The sequence below is a fragment of the Poeciliopsis prolifica genome, unplaced genomic scaffold (assembly GCF_027474105.1).
Source record: "Poeciliopsis prolifica strain line A6 unplaced genomic scaffold, Auburn_PproV2 SCAFFOLD007, whole genome shotgun sequence".
Taxonomy (NCBI): Eukaryota; Metazoa; Chordata; class Actinopteri; order Cyprinodontiformes; family Poeciliidae; genus Poeciliopsis; species Poeciliopsis prolifica.
The window spans coordinates 2,587,545-2,605,345 of NW_026562382.1; the positions used below are offsets into that span (position 1 = coordinate 2,587,545).

Below are 17,801 nucleotides of genomic sequence, written 5' to 3' on the forward strand. Positions count from 1 at the left end.
ATTGTGGGGGGAAAAAAATGGTAAAATTAGCAACCTCAACATGGACAGCTTTAGGTGGTTTCAAAAATCCTTCATTGTGACAAGAATAAATCTGAATTTTTACCGGGACGAGAAATTTACCACAATAAATGATAAACAAATCAATAAATACAGGAGGAAAGAGTCACTTCTGGTTCAGGATGGGAGTCGGTGCCAGCCGCCACTGTAAGCGGGGATAATTGATGGGCGGCCAATATGGTTGATTTGCAACTCAACCCGGCTAATAACTTGTTATTGATTGAAGCATTAGCGAGGAAAACACAACACGGGGATGTAACCAAGTCAAAGTGCTCCGGAAAGTTGATGCTCTGGGTTTTTAATCTGCTTTAATGAGATTACACCTCGCTATGCTAACAGTGTGAGGAGTGCGGGGCGGAAGATGATGAACTGCTGGTCTCAGCTCAGCACCGTAGACTCATAAGTTATGACTGGGAGAGATTACATTCAGTAAGGAAGTACAAGCGAGTGCGTGTGTTTCGAGCTGTTGTCGTTTTCTTGTAGCTCTGCTGGACTAATATTTTAATAGTGGACTGACAGAATTATGGAAAGTCATTTTATGCAGGGAGACGTATCACTGGCCGTAAAAACGTTGGGGTGTGGGCAGAAATCAAAGTTGTTCAAACAGTTTCTTCTTTCTGAAGGATAATTTCACGTCGGCTTGTTTTTGCATCGTTAAATCTCACTGAACGGTCAACCGTCCCATTTCATAATCCTAATCGAACAATAAATGGACTTCCGAAGTTTAACTGCAAGCTGTGACTCGTTGTTCCGAGGTCAGGGGTCAGGCACTTTGACAGGACTCGTTTGCTTCCTGAGAAGTTCTTCAATTCTTTGTCCTTCATAGACTCTGTACCTTGAGTTCTCCCGTTTTCGTTTTCATTTTTTGGTATTCAGTCTGTTCAGCCCTTTTATCTGACGTCGTCTCCCCTCTTCTCCAGCTTTTCCCCAGAGGCTCACCTTGGCAGTTAGAGGAGAGGTCATCACCATGACAGCGTCCTCACAGGACTCCAACCCCTCGTTTCTGGCTGGCCTCTTCCTCCTCCTCCTCCTCCTCCTCTTCTTCCCAGCTGTTTGCACGCAGAACTCGGCGGTCCCGACGAGCCCGACCACGCTCCTGTTCGACCCGCTCACCCAGCCCGAGTGCACAAAGAAGGAACATCCAAAAGTTTCCATCCAAGGTCTGACGTCATCCAAACTCTTTTTTTTTTTTATTGGATACACTTTTACGTAAAGTTAAAATAACTTGTTTCAAGCTTAAACTTCAGTACTTAAGTTATATGGTACAGCAGTCTCTGCATTGGTTAGAATACCGGACAAAGACATCAAAATGTTTTTGAGTCAACATTTTTTAAAGTTGACAAAAAATATGAAAATGTCACTTGATAATTGTGTTACTGGAAAATTGGAAGATTAATACCTGAACACCAACTAACAAGTCTTAAAAAATGCAAACATAAAAAAAAAATTAAATAATGAGCAATGCTTAGTTAGCCTGGTGGGGACACAAGGAAAGCCTGGCGGCCCGCCAGGCTTATAGTACGCTGAAGGAAATTTATTAATTAAATCACTGAATGGATTTGGCAGGTTTCTATGCTTTTGTAATCTTTATATGTATACGAATGAAAGCATCATCACATCAGCTGCAATAAAAGCCCACTGTCTGGCATCCACTCGCCACAGGCTTCATCTATAAAAATAAACGCAAAAGCACAAAATGACCAGGTAGAAACGATTGTGGAGTTAAAAACCCGTCCACTATCTGGGCTGTTCATCTGCACAGCAGCACAAGGAACCAGTTTTTCTTTTTGTTTTGTTTTTTTTTGTCCTCGCAGTGTGAAATGAAATGGTTTGAAGCACAGACCACCAGATATGGCACAATGAAATGTCAAAATGCTCAAAATTGCTGTGTTTATTTTTGAATAGGGCTGTTTGCGTTTCATCTGCCAAGAGCTGAAACAAAAATTGAAAGACAAAAAAAAAAGATCAGCGGTGAGGATCGCAGATAAAGGCACACACACAAAACAAGGCAGCTGTTTTGGAAGACTCTCTGCCTTTCCAAGCAATTTTGCAAACATGTTCTTTGGTTTTATTTTTTTCAATGTCTTCATTGAATCTTAAAGTTGCTCTTTCTTCTCTTTAGCCAGTTCATCCGTGTTGCAAATCTCATTTTCGGCTCAAGCCAAGACAGTTTGATATGTGTGACATTGTTCACATTCTCGGCAATTCCATGTGCTTTACAAGGGAAGAAAAGAAAACAGAGGGTGAGAAAAGTCAAATTCGACAGACAATACATGAAAAGTGCCAGGAAAACCTGAGTATTTTATGATTCAAGGAATCTGTGATGGAATAGTGACCAATTCAGATTGTACTCTGCCTCTGGAATGCCAGAATGTTAAACAATAATATTTTTTTTATTCATGAGACTAGCTCACTGATATTACAGACATGCTCTCCCAGTGATTGTGCTGACACAGAAACATAAAGCATTACATCATCAGCATATGTGTGTTAATATCTGTGGAAAGAGAAGTTTTTTTTTTATTCAATTAAAAATGACTCGAGAAAGCAGCCTTGAGGAACCCCACATGACACATAACTGCCAAATGACACATTGTCCTAATCTGTGGAACAAAATCTGAACATGTTCAACAAAGTACCACACAAACCCGCTCACTTTTTCATCCTGTCTACATCTAGTAAAACCAAAGCAGATGTTTTAGATGCATCGCGACCAAGTCTGAGTGCTGCATGGCGACTGAAACCTTAACAGGAACATTGAAAAGATTGTTTTCGGTTGGAACTCAAGAAATCAATTAATCCGTCGAGGTCACTTGCGTTGCACAGTTCGGCAATGAGGTGCTTCAAAGTGTTTCCGTCGTTAAAAACACAACAGTAAAAAGTCCCAAAGACATCACACAGTCACCAGTTTGAGAACAAACATCACATTTTGACATCGTCACAAACATCAAAACGAATCATATATGTTGGCCAAAGTTCCATCAATTTCACCGAGTGACAAAAAAAATTACTTTTGGGAGTTGCTATGTTTCTTTCAACTGAACTATTTTTTACCTCTGATTAAAAAAAATTCGCCTCCATTTTTCTCGGTCAGGTCAGGTTTTTATTCTGATTTGATTTATTGAAATCTGATCTTCCAACTAAATTGATGACATTTTTGTGACATCATCAGTTAATATTTCTCATCCAAAAGACATTTTAGGAGAAAAAAAATTTGTTTTTTAATAGTGTATCAATAAAATAATACAAACTTGGATTTTCTGTAAATTGAGTAATAAACACTGATTATGGTAAATGCATGTGAATTGAACATTACGTCTTAATTGTGTAAAATTCTCCGTCTCTTTTCTGTCCTGCTGGCGTCTCTCCTCCTGCTCATCACTCAATGATCCCAGATTCTCAGCAAATCGGTCCAGATGTGAGAACAAGTCATACATTTTGCTGCTCCCGCTGCATCCATAGTTCAGAAAGTTGACCTGATTCAGCAAAACTGATGGGATTTTTGGATTCAGCTCATCAAAATTACCCTGAAACAGCTGGAACAACTCAAGTCAATATTTTGGCTGTTGACCAGTGAAACGGTTCGAAGGCAACAAGTGGCTTTTTTAGTCTTGATTTAAACCTTTAAGTCCTAAACGAAGCTCTGGCGATCCAGCCACATTTGCAGTACCGTAAGTCCACCACACGTTGCACTATCTGAAAAATTCCAACGGTTTCTGAAAGGGGAGACGTTGCGCTTTCCGACCAATCTCGGGTTATTACGGTAATTTCACTTCCTGCCGCAGCAGGAAATGAAATTAATCTGAGGCTTTCAATAATCAGAAATAACTTGCTAGATATTGAACTTTCCAGTTGTTATGGGTAAACAGGCAATTATATTTTCTCACAGGACATTTAAAGAACTGCGAACAATTAAAATGAGCAAAAAAATCCAGGTGGACATTTAACATTAAAAAAATAAAGGGTTAAAGGAAGTCGATGTTCCGGCTGTTTTGCCATTTATAGAAGCTTCACGAGGACAAGAAAAGACTAAATTTATTAATACACCACTTTCTTCATGATCCACGCCAACAATGTTGGGTGAGATACTGACTTATTATTGACGCATGTAAATTGAGACAAGCAAAACAAATTATAAGCAAAGAAAAGAGAGGAAATCTCTTCCTCTTGATTACCATTGCAAATAACCCTTTGGCTTCAGATCCAGATGATTATGTTTAAACATCAAGAAGCCATCTGCGGCCACCTATATGCCACGTCCTTGGCCCTCGTCCGCCTTCACCCTCTGGGCCTCCAGATGTCCAGATTAGCCGAAGCGCCACCGCCGCCTCGCTTCAAAAAGACGTGCCACTTGAGAACGGCCCTCATGGCAGGGAGCTGCAGGGCCGCCGCCCCGTCAAAAGGAGGCTGAGCGGGGGCATTATGTGAAGGCAGCCTTATAGAAAAGCCTCGCACAATGGAGGTGCCAGCGAGAACCTGAGATTAGGCTCTGTGATTGATGAGCGTTTTCTAGCAACGGCTTGCTGGAGCGCTGCAGCAGTCACCTGGAGGAGGCCGGAGAGAGCGAGCGAAGAACAAGGCCGTCTTTAGGCTCAAGCCTGCGCCCCAAGCAATAAAAGAGAATACGCCTAATGAAAAATCTAATGTGATTATGTGTGTTGTCTGAATTTAAAGCTGCGTGTCAGACTGTGCACAAAAAAAAAAGGATTCTACGCTGATTTCTATGCAGAAATCAGACAGCAGATTGGACGTTTAAGAAGTGTGTGTCTGTGTTGATAGCAGGCTGTTTCTCTCACAAAGAACATTAAATAGAAAAAGAGAATTTATCGTAATCACAACTTTTTCCTTTTTAATTACATTCAGCTTGTATTGATCGTCATTGTCAATTATTTTTATATTTTCAGTAAAAAAAAACCCAAAAAATTTAGCAAGAGAACCAAAAATGATCTGAGTGCATAGTTGAGAACTCAACGCATAAATGATTTTTCATGGCTGGTATTGATGTGGTGATTTCAGTCAGGGGGAGAGCTGACAAACAGGTCTTTGCCTGCCAGCAAAGACCCAGTTTGTCTTTGATTTTTCTCAATAACACATTAACTTGAGAAAAAATTATAAGTGAAAACAAATAATCTCCCAGTCTAAATGTCTGCTCCACTTATGGCCATCGTTGCCACCCAGAATGCGCACGGTTGTGTCAGAGACAGTCACTTCCCTCTGAGTTGTGGTGCAATAAAGGATCGACTGTGAGCATGCCAGGTTTGTGTAAAACACAGCTGCAGTGAATGGAAGTAGCTGAAAGTCTCATTTTGGTCTTTTTTATACTAATAAGTTGTACGTTTTACTTCTAATCAGAAAAAGTTCTTTTAATGGACATAGCATTTTCAACAAGTTAGTTCTGTCACAGTATTTTACGAGACGCTTAATTTTATTTTTCTTATTCTTATTAACTCCAAGCCATAATTGTCAAAAGTACAACAAATAAAGGCTTAGAATATACATATTACTCGAGTTCTATATGATATATGAGTTCCTCTTTCTGCAAGAAGGCTGCAATGAAGTGGTGCACTTTGCACATTTGAGACATTCTACAAAAAAGATGGGCTGATATTTCAGTTTTTGTCGATTTAGTTATATTTTGTCTTATGCATGAGTAATATCCAGTTTTGCTGCCACAGCTGTTTATGGAAATATGCAGCAGTCCCAGGCTCCCATTCGTAAACGCTTTAAGAAATCTCATCAGATTAGGCCCACATGTTTACCTGGACCTGAGAGTAAACTGAGCAAGAGCCGCTGATTAGCAGTCAACATGGCCGCCGCCACATCGACTGCTTTTTTTGGCCATAAATCAAGGATTCACAGATGCTGTATGGGAAAATGTGCTTTGAAAAAATGTCTAAGAAACAGATCGGCACATTAAGTTGGTCACAAAAAAAAGTATTTTGTTTTTTTTTTAAGTCTCAGAATAATATGTGTTGTTTTCAGAAAAAAAAGAAAATGTCACTGTTCCCTGGTGAAACAAGTTTTTACTCATCACATCTATTAATATTCCAGGTTTACAGTGACGTCGCTTGTTGCTGTCGACAATAAGCGATGTGGCTCTCCGCCTTTGCAGTGGAACATTCTTCTGCCGCCTGATATTTGTATCTCCGCTGTTCCAGACTCTGTGGCGGTGTTTCATGACGACGGCTCTGGATTCACGCACCGTCCGAGCCGCCAGCGCCTGATTTAGACGGATGATACCGGGCCTGGAGCGAGAGGCTGCGGGCCTGATAAGAGCGCGGCTCGATGGGGGCCGAGCTCCAGGTTTTGGACTCTGGCTTTGTGAGGATTCAGGGAGATGCTGCGGATTACGATGTTATCAGGCTCCATAAATTGTTTATGGGCAAAAGGGGTCGGCTTGTTCGTAAAAGTCGTGGCGACTCCGTGGGGAGTAGCGTCTTTTGTTTGTCGAATAGGAATGGGAGGGACCTTTGACCTTTGGCCCGGGTCTGAGTTTGTTTTTCAAATCTCAGAGGAGGAGTTTTTTTTTCCCTGATGACTAGAAATTGCTTCACAGTTACTGATATTTGCAGCTCTCTTAAATAATCTCTTTTTAAAATTTATTCCCCCCAAGCTTCTCCTCTTTGATTTTCTTTCCATTTCCTTTACTTTTTATTTAATGTTTTCTTAAGAAAAGTAAAGATTCTCTCTTTTTTTGAACCACATAAAAATAGAAGGCATTAGTTATTTCGTTGCTGTTTCATTTCTTTCTGCGTAAGGATAACGGCTTTTAGAGACGCGTCGCCATCTTGAGGAGTGCGAATGTTATCGCGTTTGTTTGCCGCGTAACTCCGGTTTCTTGCGCCGCCCTTTTCTGCCTCTGCTTCTCGGCTCTTTCGTAATTACAGTGGTGGGTCTAATTGGAACCGTGGCATCAGACGCTTGGGAGTGTCTGACGCATCGATCAGGCCCGAGCAGAGCCAAGGCGTGTGGCTTCACGGGGGCCAGGCTGATGGTATTGCTGGATATCTGACGCTGCCCTGGGAGATTGCAGAAGCGGATCAGAGAGGAGAAAACATTTAACTGTGTCGTTGGCATTTTAACTCAGAAATGAAAAGCAGCCGGGGGGTTTCCCCTCTTTTTCCATCCTCTATCCCCTTTTCATTTAAACCATTTTATCAAATGATAAAACAGCTAGTGACTCATGATTGCAGTAGGAGAGCGTTTTAACTAGCATTTAGGCTCACATTAGATAAGTCAGAGTGGCAAAAAACCAACGCATATTTGCATAAGAGGTGTCGTGCGCCGCAACACTAGGGGTGCCAACTTTTCTAAATGACTATAATTAGTGAAGAGTCTGACCGCTCTCCAAAGAACCATTCGATCATAAATGCAACACAATTTTCCAGTGTAATTATATTTGGAAGCTTTTAACTGCCAAACTTTGGGGATAAATTCTGGAGTGGTTTCTCGTTACAACATAAACTTTGGCGGCACAGCGAGATGCAAAAACTCGTTTTAATCAGAAGAAGTTTGCATCTCGTTAAAATGAGAAACATTCTCGCTGTCGTGAGATGTAAAAATACGCTTCTCCGACAGATTACGACTTCCCAAAAAGACATAAAGGAGCTTGAGAACATTTGGCAACACTTTATTTGACGGGGGTGTGGACAAGACTGACATGACGCCGTCGTAAACATGAAGGAGTCTTCATGAATGAACTCCCCCCGTCCAGCGGGTGGCGCTGCCTTTCCCGATTCCAGATCAGATCGCCGGAGGCCCAGTCCTCCCTGCTGCAGTCAGAGTTCAGTTCTGTGTCACGACCCGCGTCTCCTGACACAAACAAGGCAAACTGGGTTCTAGTCAGAGTTTTTCTATTCATATATGTAAGAACCATCAAACTGCTTTAAATACAGTATACAACACGTAAATATTGTTGAAAATATCAGAAGCTCCCCTAAATGGAAGTAGGTATGGGAAGCAGTAATCAAAGAGCACTTTAGGATAAATATCTACATATATGGCATTCAGGGAAGTGACATTTCAGTAAGTGCTCTCTCATAAATGCTTTCCCAGGCCGCTGAGAACTCTGGGAAAGCAGCAGTGATTAACCAAGCAGTGTGTTGCTATAAATGTTCCACCTGCAGGATAGTTGTTTTTTTTTTTTCTTTTTAAATCCTCCACCGACACGTTTTTGTGAGACGAGTCGTCCTCGGCTGACATGACAGCTCCGCTTTAACACCGCCACCGCTCCATCTTTTATATAATGTGTCACAATTCCTAATGGGCCTGTCATGTTCAAATGAAGCTGTTGCTTTTCAGAATGGTGACAAATGATCTGATGAGAACCGTTCGATCCGTCACCTTAAGCAGACCGACTGCGAGACGGGGGAAAGAAATGTGCATTACAGCTCCCCAAAAATTAGTCTTCACTCACATGACAGTTTCTAGTCTGAGACGAGTTTACCAGTGTGTGCAGACACTCAGTCTTTCTCTCACACACTTTTGTTCTCTTGTGCCAGTGTTTGATTTTCGTCACATTATTCATAAGTTGGGAAAATGTTCTGGGTTTGCAAAATGTCAACAAGCATCGGTTTGATTTAGTTTTTGTCTCTTTTTAAAAAATGCACACTACTAGCTGCTGGGTTAGAAACAATCCAATTTGTAATGCAGTTCCGGGTCAAATTTGGACCGAGCCAACAAGGTTGGGTTGTTTTGACTCCACTGGGTTGGGTTGATGGTTTGACCCAACAGTTACACGGCTGTTGACTTGGTCATTGGTATTGAGTCAAATCCTCAAGACTCGGATCTTGAGGATTTGAGTCCTCAAATCTTGGAGGACTTGCGATTTGAGACCTGCAAGATTTGAAGAAACTGGGAAGAGAATGAAATAAAGAGAATAGATTCCTACTAATCTGAGGTGGAACAGGATGTACTTTCTTTGCCATTCAGACAGCAAAGGCCATTCTGAACGCCTTATGTAAGTGTCCGAGTCGGGTTTTCAAGATTGTAATTATGCTACCGACCATAATAAAGGTGACTCTTTTGTTCAAATTGAATATCTCCTCTCTCTATATATATTTTTTTGCCTTTGGTGAATTTTTTTGGTCAGTTTTAAGCCAAAGCTAGAGTGCTGCAGTCCTGTCAGTAGAAATGCGGACAGACATCTTTACCGGTCACTGACTGAGAGGCCATTAGCCTCCTGTCCCCGGCGCCGTTCCTCCGGTGGCTGCTCAGGTCTCGGGCTCTCTGGGCTTTTTCCTTTACTGAGTCCTCTATCTGGCTTCAGTCACGTAGCAGAGGGAATGGGGTGGGTGGCTCGGCTCAGTAGTGGGAGAACGGAGCTTCAATGAGGCAAAACGAGCCTCTTTCAAAACATAACCTTCGGTAAGTCAGCCACGGAGAAAATCGAAAGTTATAGGGGAGATAAGAAAAGAACAGGATACCAGCACAGACTGATATGAACTAAAGTAAACAAATCCGATTTGATGGGATTTTACAGTGCATGGCAACAGTTTTCACACCCAATGAGCACTTAGCTTCATATTTTGTCACATTACGTCCTCAAAATGTCGAAGTTTTTGTTATTTTATTCCGTGTCCATCGCAAAGCAGTGAATGATTGAGAGGTGGAAGGAAGAGGACAGTTAGCAAATTGTTACAGTGACGCTGTTTAATTTAAAATGCATCATATTCATTAGTTCCAATGGCCCAGTCAAAGTCCAGACTCAAATCCATTTAGGGACGACGGCACTCAAGTTGTTTTGTACAAGAATGGAAAATGTACTTAAAGTTTAATCGCTCTGTTTGCACATTCTTGTAAAAATGCGAAAGAAGCAGCAGTAATTTCTTGAAATACTATCGAATCAAAATATTTAAAATCATCAATAATATCGATACCAATACAATATCAGTAGCAAATATATACTAGCGTGGTAAGATCAGTACTTTAGTTTTAAATTTCCTCTTGAAATTTCAACTCTACCTAAAAAAATATTTTGTTTTGATTTGTTGAATTTTTTGGTACTTTGTTTATTTAGCAAGGATGTAGACAGATTTGCTTTGTTTTTCTGATGTTTCTGGTTGTCATGTAAGTATGTCAGACAAAAAGTATTTTATTTTACAAAGTTTGCTCAAATTCTATCCAAGGTTTAAACAAAGCAATTCGTAGGAAAAACACAGAAACACTAACCTCAAAAGTTTGATACATCAGACCTGAATAAAAAGTATTGGTATTGGTGTCAGATACAACTCTTGTAACCGCAGCCACATTTGGTTCCACAAATATTAACTCAGAGGTAATGAAAACAAAATTAAGCCACATTTAAAAGCCAAACGTCTTTCTACTTCGAAACTTTGCACTGCTTCATGTTGGTCTGTCACATAAAATCCCAACGCCTGGCAAAAACACGAGAATGTGAAAAATTATCAAAATGTTTTTCTCCTGGAAAAATATGAAGACCTACTACATGTCTGCTCTGAATGTAAATCTCTGCTTTACAGGACCTGCTTTCTTTGTTTCTTTCCTTCCACCCGTGTGTTTCCCAATTTCTACTTTCACACTTACTAATGATAGCTGTGGGAAAATTTGTTTGGAGTACCATAAAGTGTGTGATAATTGACACTTGGAGTGATTTCTCTCTCTCTCTCCATCTCTCTCTCTCACACTCATCTGCCAAATGGCTCAGAGCAGCCAGACGTCCTGTGACCATTTTTGTTAACAATATTGGAAACGTCCACGTTGCCCTGCGGATAGCCTCTTCTTTTTAGTATCGCTTCTCTGCAATTGTCTCATTTCCATTAGTGAAACCCTTTGTTATTGCGTTTCGTCCCCCCGAAAGAAAATGACAGACATTCACCTTTAGAACAATATTTGTCATTTATAGCTCATTAAACAACGGAGCACTTGAGAAGGAAAGCCAACCAAGATGCCTGATTAAAATACTAATGATGAAATAAACATCATTTTTGTTGCTTATCTCAGCAACATAAATGTTGTGAAGGGTTGGGGTTTTTTTTCACACCAAAAGCTGCTTTGACACAGAAAGTGGGTAAAGCTAATTTTATGAAAGTACAATAAACAAATATTCTCCAAGTGGTTTTAATTGGATTTCGTCCAGCTAAACTGTCTTAAAAAGGACTTCTCTAAATGAACTCACTGTCGAACTCCCCTAAATCCCAATCAACTTGCTGGCTACTTCATTTGTCGCGTCGTCTTTTCATTTGCTTCTTCTTTAGGATTTAACTTTAGTTTTCACTGTCCTGTTATTATTATTATTATTTTATTATTATTATTATTATTATTATTATTATTATTATTATTATTATTATTATTATTATTTATTTATGCAGAATACCACACTGGAAACAAACTTTTTCCCGATGTCTATTTCTTAGCACGTCTAAGATGACAAATGAAAGCAGTATTGGACCAGTCGTGTCGATATGAATTAGAGCTGCACAATGCACAGGCTGTCAGTTTTTTATTGCAAAATGATTTTTTCCAACATCTCAGTAGCAAGGAACTGTTTTGGTGCAATACTTTATGGGATATTTTATTGGAGGTTTCACGTAATTCTGCAGCATAATCACATATCTGGCTGGTTGGATTAGTTTTATTGGCCTCCAAGTGTTTTTGTAGTGGCACCGAAGCTAAAATTGGTGGAAACATTGTGAGAGCGAAACAAAACCCTGTTAATATTTCTCCAGCAGTTCGTAGCTTACATTCCTATGTAATATTCATGCATACTAGAGTTTTTAATTGAGGCAAAAATGATGGTTGAATTTATTTTTTTTAATGCGGTTTAGAGTCTTAACTTTTGCAACTCATGACCAGCATCTGATCCCTTTTTGCTCTGTATAAAACTCATTTCAAGTTGTTCAAATTTTAATGCTACAGAAACTCACTTCAAATATAAAGTGCTATTTTTTGAGCGTAGATTACTTAATCCAAACACTTGACGCTGCCTGCAATTCCTTTGGGCAGCAACCTACAGTAATGTTTCACAAAAAAAAACAAAGGTCTTATATGTCTTCTTATGTCATATGAGTCTTCATCGGCGTCCGCGCAGCTCAGGTGCGGATTCTTTTGTTTTTATTTATAGTGATCCCCTTTGCATGAAATAAAGGCACTGAGTTTTTATTCTCCTTTTTTGTTTGTTTTGGCTCGACAAAAGAAGCTCGCTGTGAGATTAAAATGTACATTTTGGAACAGATGCGATTCAAAACTGAGACCCGAGTCAAAGACTTCTGGTCCGGCGCCCGGAGCTCGCGGCGTTACTTTTCACTGTGATCATCTGGACTGAAGACAAGATGGACGTTTTCTGCTGATTGAGCTTTTTTTTTTTTCTTTTCCCCACCTCTTATCTGTAAGGAAGTTGTAACATTTTGTAATTGGATTTGTGTAAAAATACTACGACCAATAACAATAAGAATAGACAATTTCCTCCGCTAAGATCTCAACCGTAAAAGGAGTGAAAATGTCCTATAACTGGATTAACTTTTGGGGTTGAAAACAGTAAAGGGAGGAGGACAGAAATACTAAATGACATTTAATGGAAATTAAGATTGTAAGATGTTTTTAAACCCTAATCAGTCGTTTTAAATTCAGCTTGTGAGACGTAGAACGGATGTGATGGACGGAAAGGTTCAAGGAAACGAGTCAGATCATTGGAAACGATTCATGGCGATAACTCTGATCTACGTGAAAAGTTTCCTTTAGCTTCCAGCCTTCAAACTCTGAAATTGAGCGAAGCCATTAAGATTTTTGCCTCATTAATCTGTGTGGGGAGTCGGTCAGACCAGCCAGAGGGGAAACAACTGACGAGGCTAAGAAACCAATCCAAACAAATTAGCGCTTAAAGAGTGGCAACATTTAGCCAAACGACCTGCAAAATCACTCAATAAGTACAATTATTGTGTCTGGGGTTTTTTTTTAGCTGCTTTTGCATTCAGGTAGCATCGATGCAGTGCTGTGAATACCCTGAACGAAAATGACACACAAAAATGAGCGTCTTGTTATCTGGTGCGTTCATGCGCAGCCTGCACGTCTGTCCGAAAGGGAACCATCGTGGCAGGAGCCCGAAACAAACCTGTTGAATATCTGAACAACGCAGCAAACAGCCTCCCGGATGTCTAAATCCTTTCAGGGAAGACTTCCTTCAGTCTAATGGATTGTGTTGACAAAAGCAACAAACGTAGGCCTGAGACAGTAGCCACTTCCCAGGAGGCAGCACTGCAGTTCATCCCCGTCTGATTCTCAGGACTCGGTGCATCTTAAGGATGCACAATAAGGATTTTAGAAGTAAGATACTGGTAAAATGTCTATCAGAGTTAAACTCATCTTATTTAGAATAAGTCTGAAGGCTGATGGTAACATCTCACTTGTTACCTTTGCTCCACGTTAACTTCCCTGACGTAGAGCAAAGTTTTGTAGCCGTTTAATCAATAAAAGGCAGATCACTGATTTGTACACAGCGTTGGGTTCTGAGCTCTGCTGACGGGAAACAAAGCACATGCTTGGTTGTCTGTTTGCGTTTCACTCAGGAAGATTGATGGTGGGGCACTGCTTGACAACTCCATCCATCACGCGAATAATCACAAATAACGTCTGTGCAAATGCCGTCCAGACCAAAACCCAGCAGTGGCTTAGAAGCTTTTAGGACAGAGTTTGATGAAATTAACATTTATGAAGATTTTGAGACTTGAATCATTTTAGGATGACAAAAGTCACCTTTGGTTTTGGTCCTTATCCATCTAGGTGCTGATTTCAGCAACTGATCTAGATTTATGCTGTATTTTTAGACACCAAGGGAATAATGTACTCCTGATTACTTAAAACCTTTATTATTACTCTTGGTTGTTATAAAATGATACTTTAAGGGTTTAAACCATTTATGGTAGGCATTTTAACAGCGCCGCAGTGCTAATACCGTTCAGATTGAGGGTTTGGGGTAATTAGATTCCAGAAGATAAAAAGTTTAGAGAAGCTTAATGGAAGCACAACTTTTAGGTCTCAGATTGATTTATTACACAGTTTTAATGGAAAATATACTTTAAAGTCTCTTTTCTATATTTCACTTTGGGCCATACCCTTAAAAGCTGACACCGTTTTCCCGGATCAGAGTCCAACACAGTCTGACAGCTTAGCTCGGAGAAGATCCAAAGGCTCAAATTTCCAGGGATTAGATCAAGGTACGATCGGATCTTTATCAGATAACCCTTTCGGTAAACTCAGACCAGTGGAGAATCAGTCCGACTTTCATTCCTCTCCCGTCGTGTAACGGCTTGGCATTTTAAAGATTTGATTGCACTTCATCCAGACCTGGCCTCCTTTTTCATTCTTTCCAGGCGTCGGGATGGAATAAATGTTTGAAAAACCTAAGAGCAGATCGGAGGAATTTGACTTAAACCTGGGTGAAATGAACATCCTCAAAAGACAGACATCGTCATCCCTCATGTCCGGGTTGAGCCCCCAGTTAGCTGTAAGAGACGAAGCCGCCATAATCTCCCTAGAATATTTCCCCCTTTTTGCCCCGTTGCCCACTCAGACGGCTACGAGGGGAAAGAAGCGAGCAGCGAAACATAAAGCCACTTTGTAAGCAGGAGGATAAATGTCACTTAGTGAAAGCTCACTGGTTGCTCTTAGGCTGCTTTAACAGAATAAACATGCTTGTGAGCCCTCCTGTAGGTCATTTAATCAAATTCTGCTCTCTTTATTTTTATTTTGTTTACAGCCATGTGTTGAAATGTTTTATACGCTGCCCCTGGATGGATTTCAAGAGATTTATGTTTTGCATTAAACTCTCTAACTGAACACTAACAGCTTCTGTTTTTTATGGCGAGGTGCAATACGCCTCTGTGAAAATTATTTCCTTGTTATCTATTCCTCCACCGAGCAGGCTTTTTTCCCCCCTTTTCTTTTTTTTCGGTTCATGTCGCGTGCTTCGAGTTTTAATGGCCTTATTATATGGGGAGAATAAGTCACTTTAAGCTGTCTGACATTTCCCAAAGTGCCATTTGTTTTAATTTGTGGATGTTTTCCTGGATATATTTTGGATTTAACGAGGAGGGAAGGGGAGGGGCGTTTGACGGCCTGCCGTATATCCCGCTCAGCCGATGCTACTAGATTAGCTTTGGTTAGCTTTTCGGTGGGGAGTTTGCTTTTAGGGATTTCTAAATGTGATAAATGGTTTTTCTGGTTTTGCCGCTTACTTGCACTCGCTTGGACATTGAAATTAAGTGACTGGCAAAAATAGCTTGAATGCGATGAAGCGAGGATGGGATTTGGGTGTAATTTACTGCACATGTAGGTAAACGAGGCCCAAAATTATCACAATATTTTCACAAGAAACTTGGGTAATAATTCCATTAACTATTATTTTTATTGCTTCTAAAATAGCATAGCCCACTGATCCTTATTTATGGTCAATTATTGTTTCTTTTGCTTTGATACGTGAACCTGAGAAAAAATGTCTTCTCATGTTATAATCTGTAGACTAGCTGACATGACAGAACAACTACAACTTGGACAATAGCAACACAGTCCTGGAAAACCAACATCTTTTCCAGAAAGTAGATGTCCAACCTCTGCTTCCTGTTTGTTACAGCCGTACGTCATCAGCGTCAACAGCTGATGACGTACCCTGGTTTCCAAACATTTCAACTGTTCTGTGTCACCGACATGTAATTTGGATGGAAACATACCGACAGTAACGGTGGACTCCTTGCACTACACGTTGCTCTCTCACCCCACATGTGTCTCAACAGCTGGCATCAGCCTTTATCTGTGAGAGCGTGCATCGATATCAGAGCAGAAATGACTGTCGCCAGGATGTCGAGGTGTGGGTGGGTTGTGGGTTGTAGCGTGTCATGTTCAGCGACGATATCTCAGTTTGTATGACTGCTTTGTTGTCTCAGAGCATATGGAAGCAACGGGAGGAGAGAAAACGCCACAATGAGAGAAAAAATCCTGAAGCCCATCCATAGTCAGACGAATAGCAGACATTTTGACGTTACAGCAAAACGGTCGGTGGGTGGTTTGAGTATTTTGGCGTTTGGACAGCTAATGCAAGTACGTTTTCTGTAATCTCACGATGCGTTACATCAGAACCATGTTTATTCATGTTTATGCTCCCTCTCTGTCCAGCATGATGGATTCTTTACATGTGTTCACCGAAGTCTACGAGGCTAAAGGTGCCCAAAAGCGCGCCGACTGTTGCCTCCTTCCCGCTCCGTCTTTGGCCTCTGCGGCTATAAATCAGACAGTCCTGCAGCTCTGGCCCCACTCACTTGCTCACAGTAACCTCCACATCCACCCTACAGGTCTGAGATGGCGGGACAAAAAAAACACATCCATCAACGTGAGAGTGCGGACCTTCCCGTATCAGCCCCAGTGTTTATAACAAGAGCAGTAGAAAGCATGCCACACATTTTGAGCAATTCTCTAATGAATTGTTTATGATTTCTGCATCTGTTAAAGTGTTTTGCAGTCCGTTATCACTTGGCATTCTTCTACTACCTGACTTGTGACGCTTTTATTATCTTCTTGATCGGATTAGAGCTGCTGTCGACACGACAAGCCGTCTGTTGTTTTGCTATTAGCCGTACATATGGTGGTGTGAGTCTGTTTCTTTGTAGCTTGAAAATAACGACAACAAAAAAATCCCACAAGCAAAAGGTTTTGCTCCCTGTGTGGTCAGCGCTGAGCTGCACCGACTTTGCTTGTAAGCCGTGTTTTGTTGCAGACAAGAGGGGGATTTTCATCCATTTTTTATTTATTTTTTGGGCCTGCTGAGAGGTTTCTATTGCTGCGAGATTATTTGACAGCTTTGGTTTCACTGCTCTTGTTTTATTTTTATGTTTTTTTTTTTTTGTCTAGCTGCACATTTTCTAGCAGGCTCAGTTTAGAGGGCTGCAGGGGCCAAAGCTTAACCTCCGGCTGAAGCGATTGTTCGCTATGGATCCTGATTTTCCAGATCAATATTGTAGTTCTGGTTTACATGCACTCGTCAGAACCGTTGCAACAGCTTGCCTGCTTTTCATTTAAACGTTTTTTTTTTTCTTTTGTTTCCCCAGGATAAAGTGATCAGAAATGGAGATTTAATGACTTATAATTAGTGGTGGATCAGTAATTAATTAATCACGTATTAATAAAAAACAATACATCAACAAAATGAGCAACATTGTCGATTCAAAAACCCGTTTTTACTGCTGATTTATTGAATAAATGGACAAACATATTTACTGTTGTTTGCGGATGTTTGTTGTTCATCATCAACACAATCCGGCTCAGGACTTCGTATATAAAAAATAAAGCCCGTTATTACTCTCTGTACTTTGTCAATCGAAATTACAGTATTTATGATGCATTAATTAATGGAAACTTCCTTTTAATGTGGAGTTTTCTTTTCTCAGACAAAATGTAATAGTCAGGCTCAAATGTATACATACACCCACCCACACTAATGCAGAGAACTCACATCCTTCTTTCAGAAATGAAAAACAAAAACTTGTAATGTATATCCATACATTATACAGCGCAGGGCTTATTTGATTGGTTGATTCACCCAGCTTTTCAGTGCAGTTTGTACATTTTCTCTAAGACCCTCTCATTAGTCTAATATTAGCTTCCTCTGTGCTTTGATGCATTTTTGGAGTCACATGCTGTTCTGAATTGTAAATTGAATATGTCAGAAATCTCCACCATCTCAGCCCTCCTTGTATCTCACCACTATAAACGCATAAACACAACAGCTGTCCAGCGAA

At 40.5% G+C, this 17,801-nt stretch overlaps 1 protein-coding gene across 4 annotated transcripts in view; it reads left to right on the forward strand.

The window, feature by feature from the left end:
- Positions 1-17,801, forward strand: part of sema5ba (sema domain, seven thrombospondin repeats (type 1 and type 1-like), transmembrane domain (TM) and short cytoplasmic domain, (semaphorin) 5Ba) — a 190,348-nt gene that overhangs the window by 71,570 nt on the left and 100,977 nt on the right. For all 4 annotated transcript variants that reach the window (XM_055031592.1, XM_055031593.1, XM_055031594.1 and 1 more), the window contains exon 3: positions 978-1,217. In XM_055031592.1, the coding sequence (XP_054887567.1) occupies positions 1,025-1,217 (193 nt within the window). In that variant the 5' untranslated portion in view covers positions 978-1,024. The remainder of the gene's footprint in view (positions 1-977; positions 1,218-17,801) is intronic.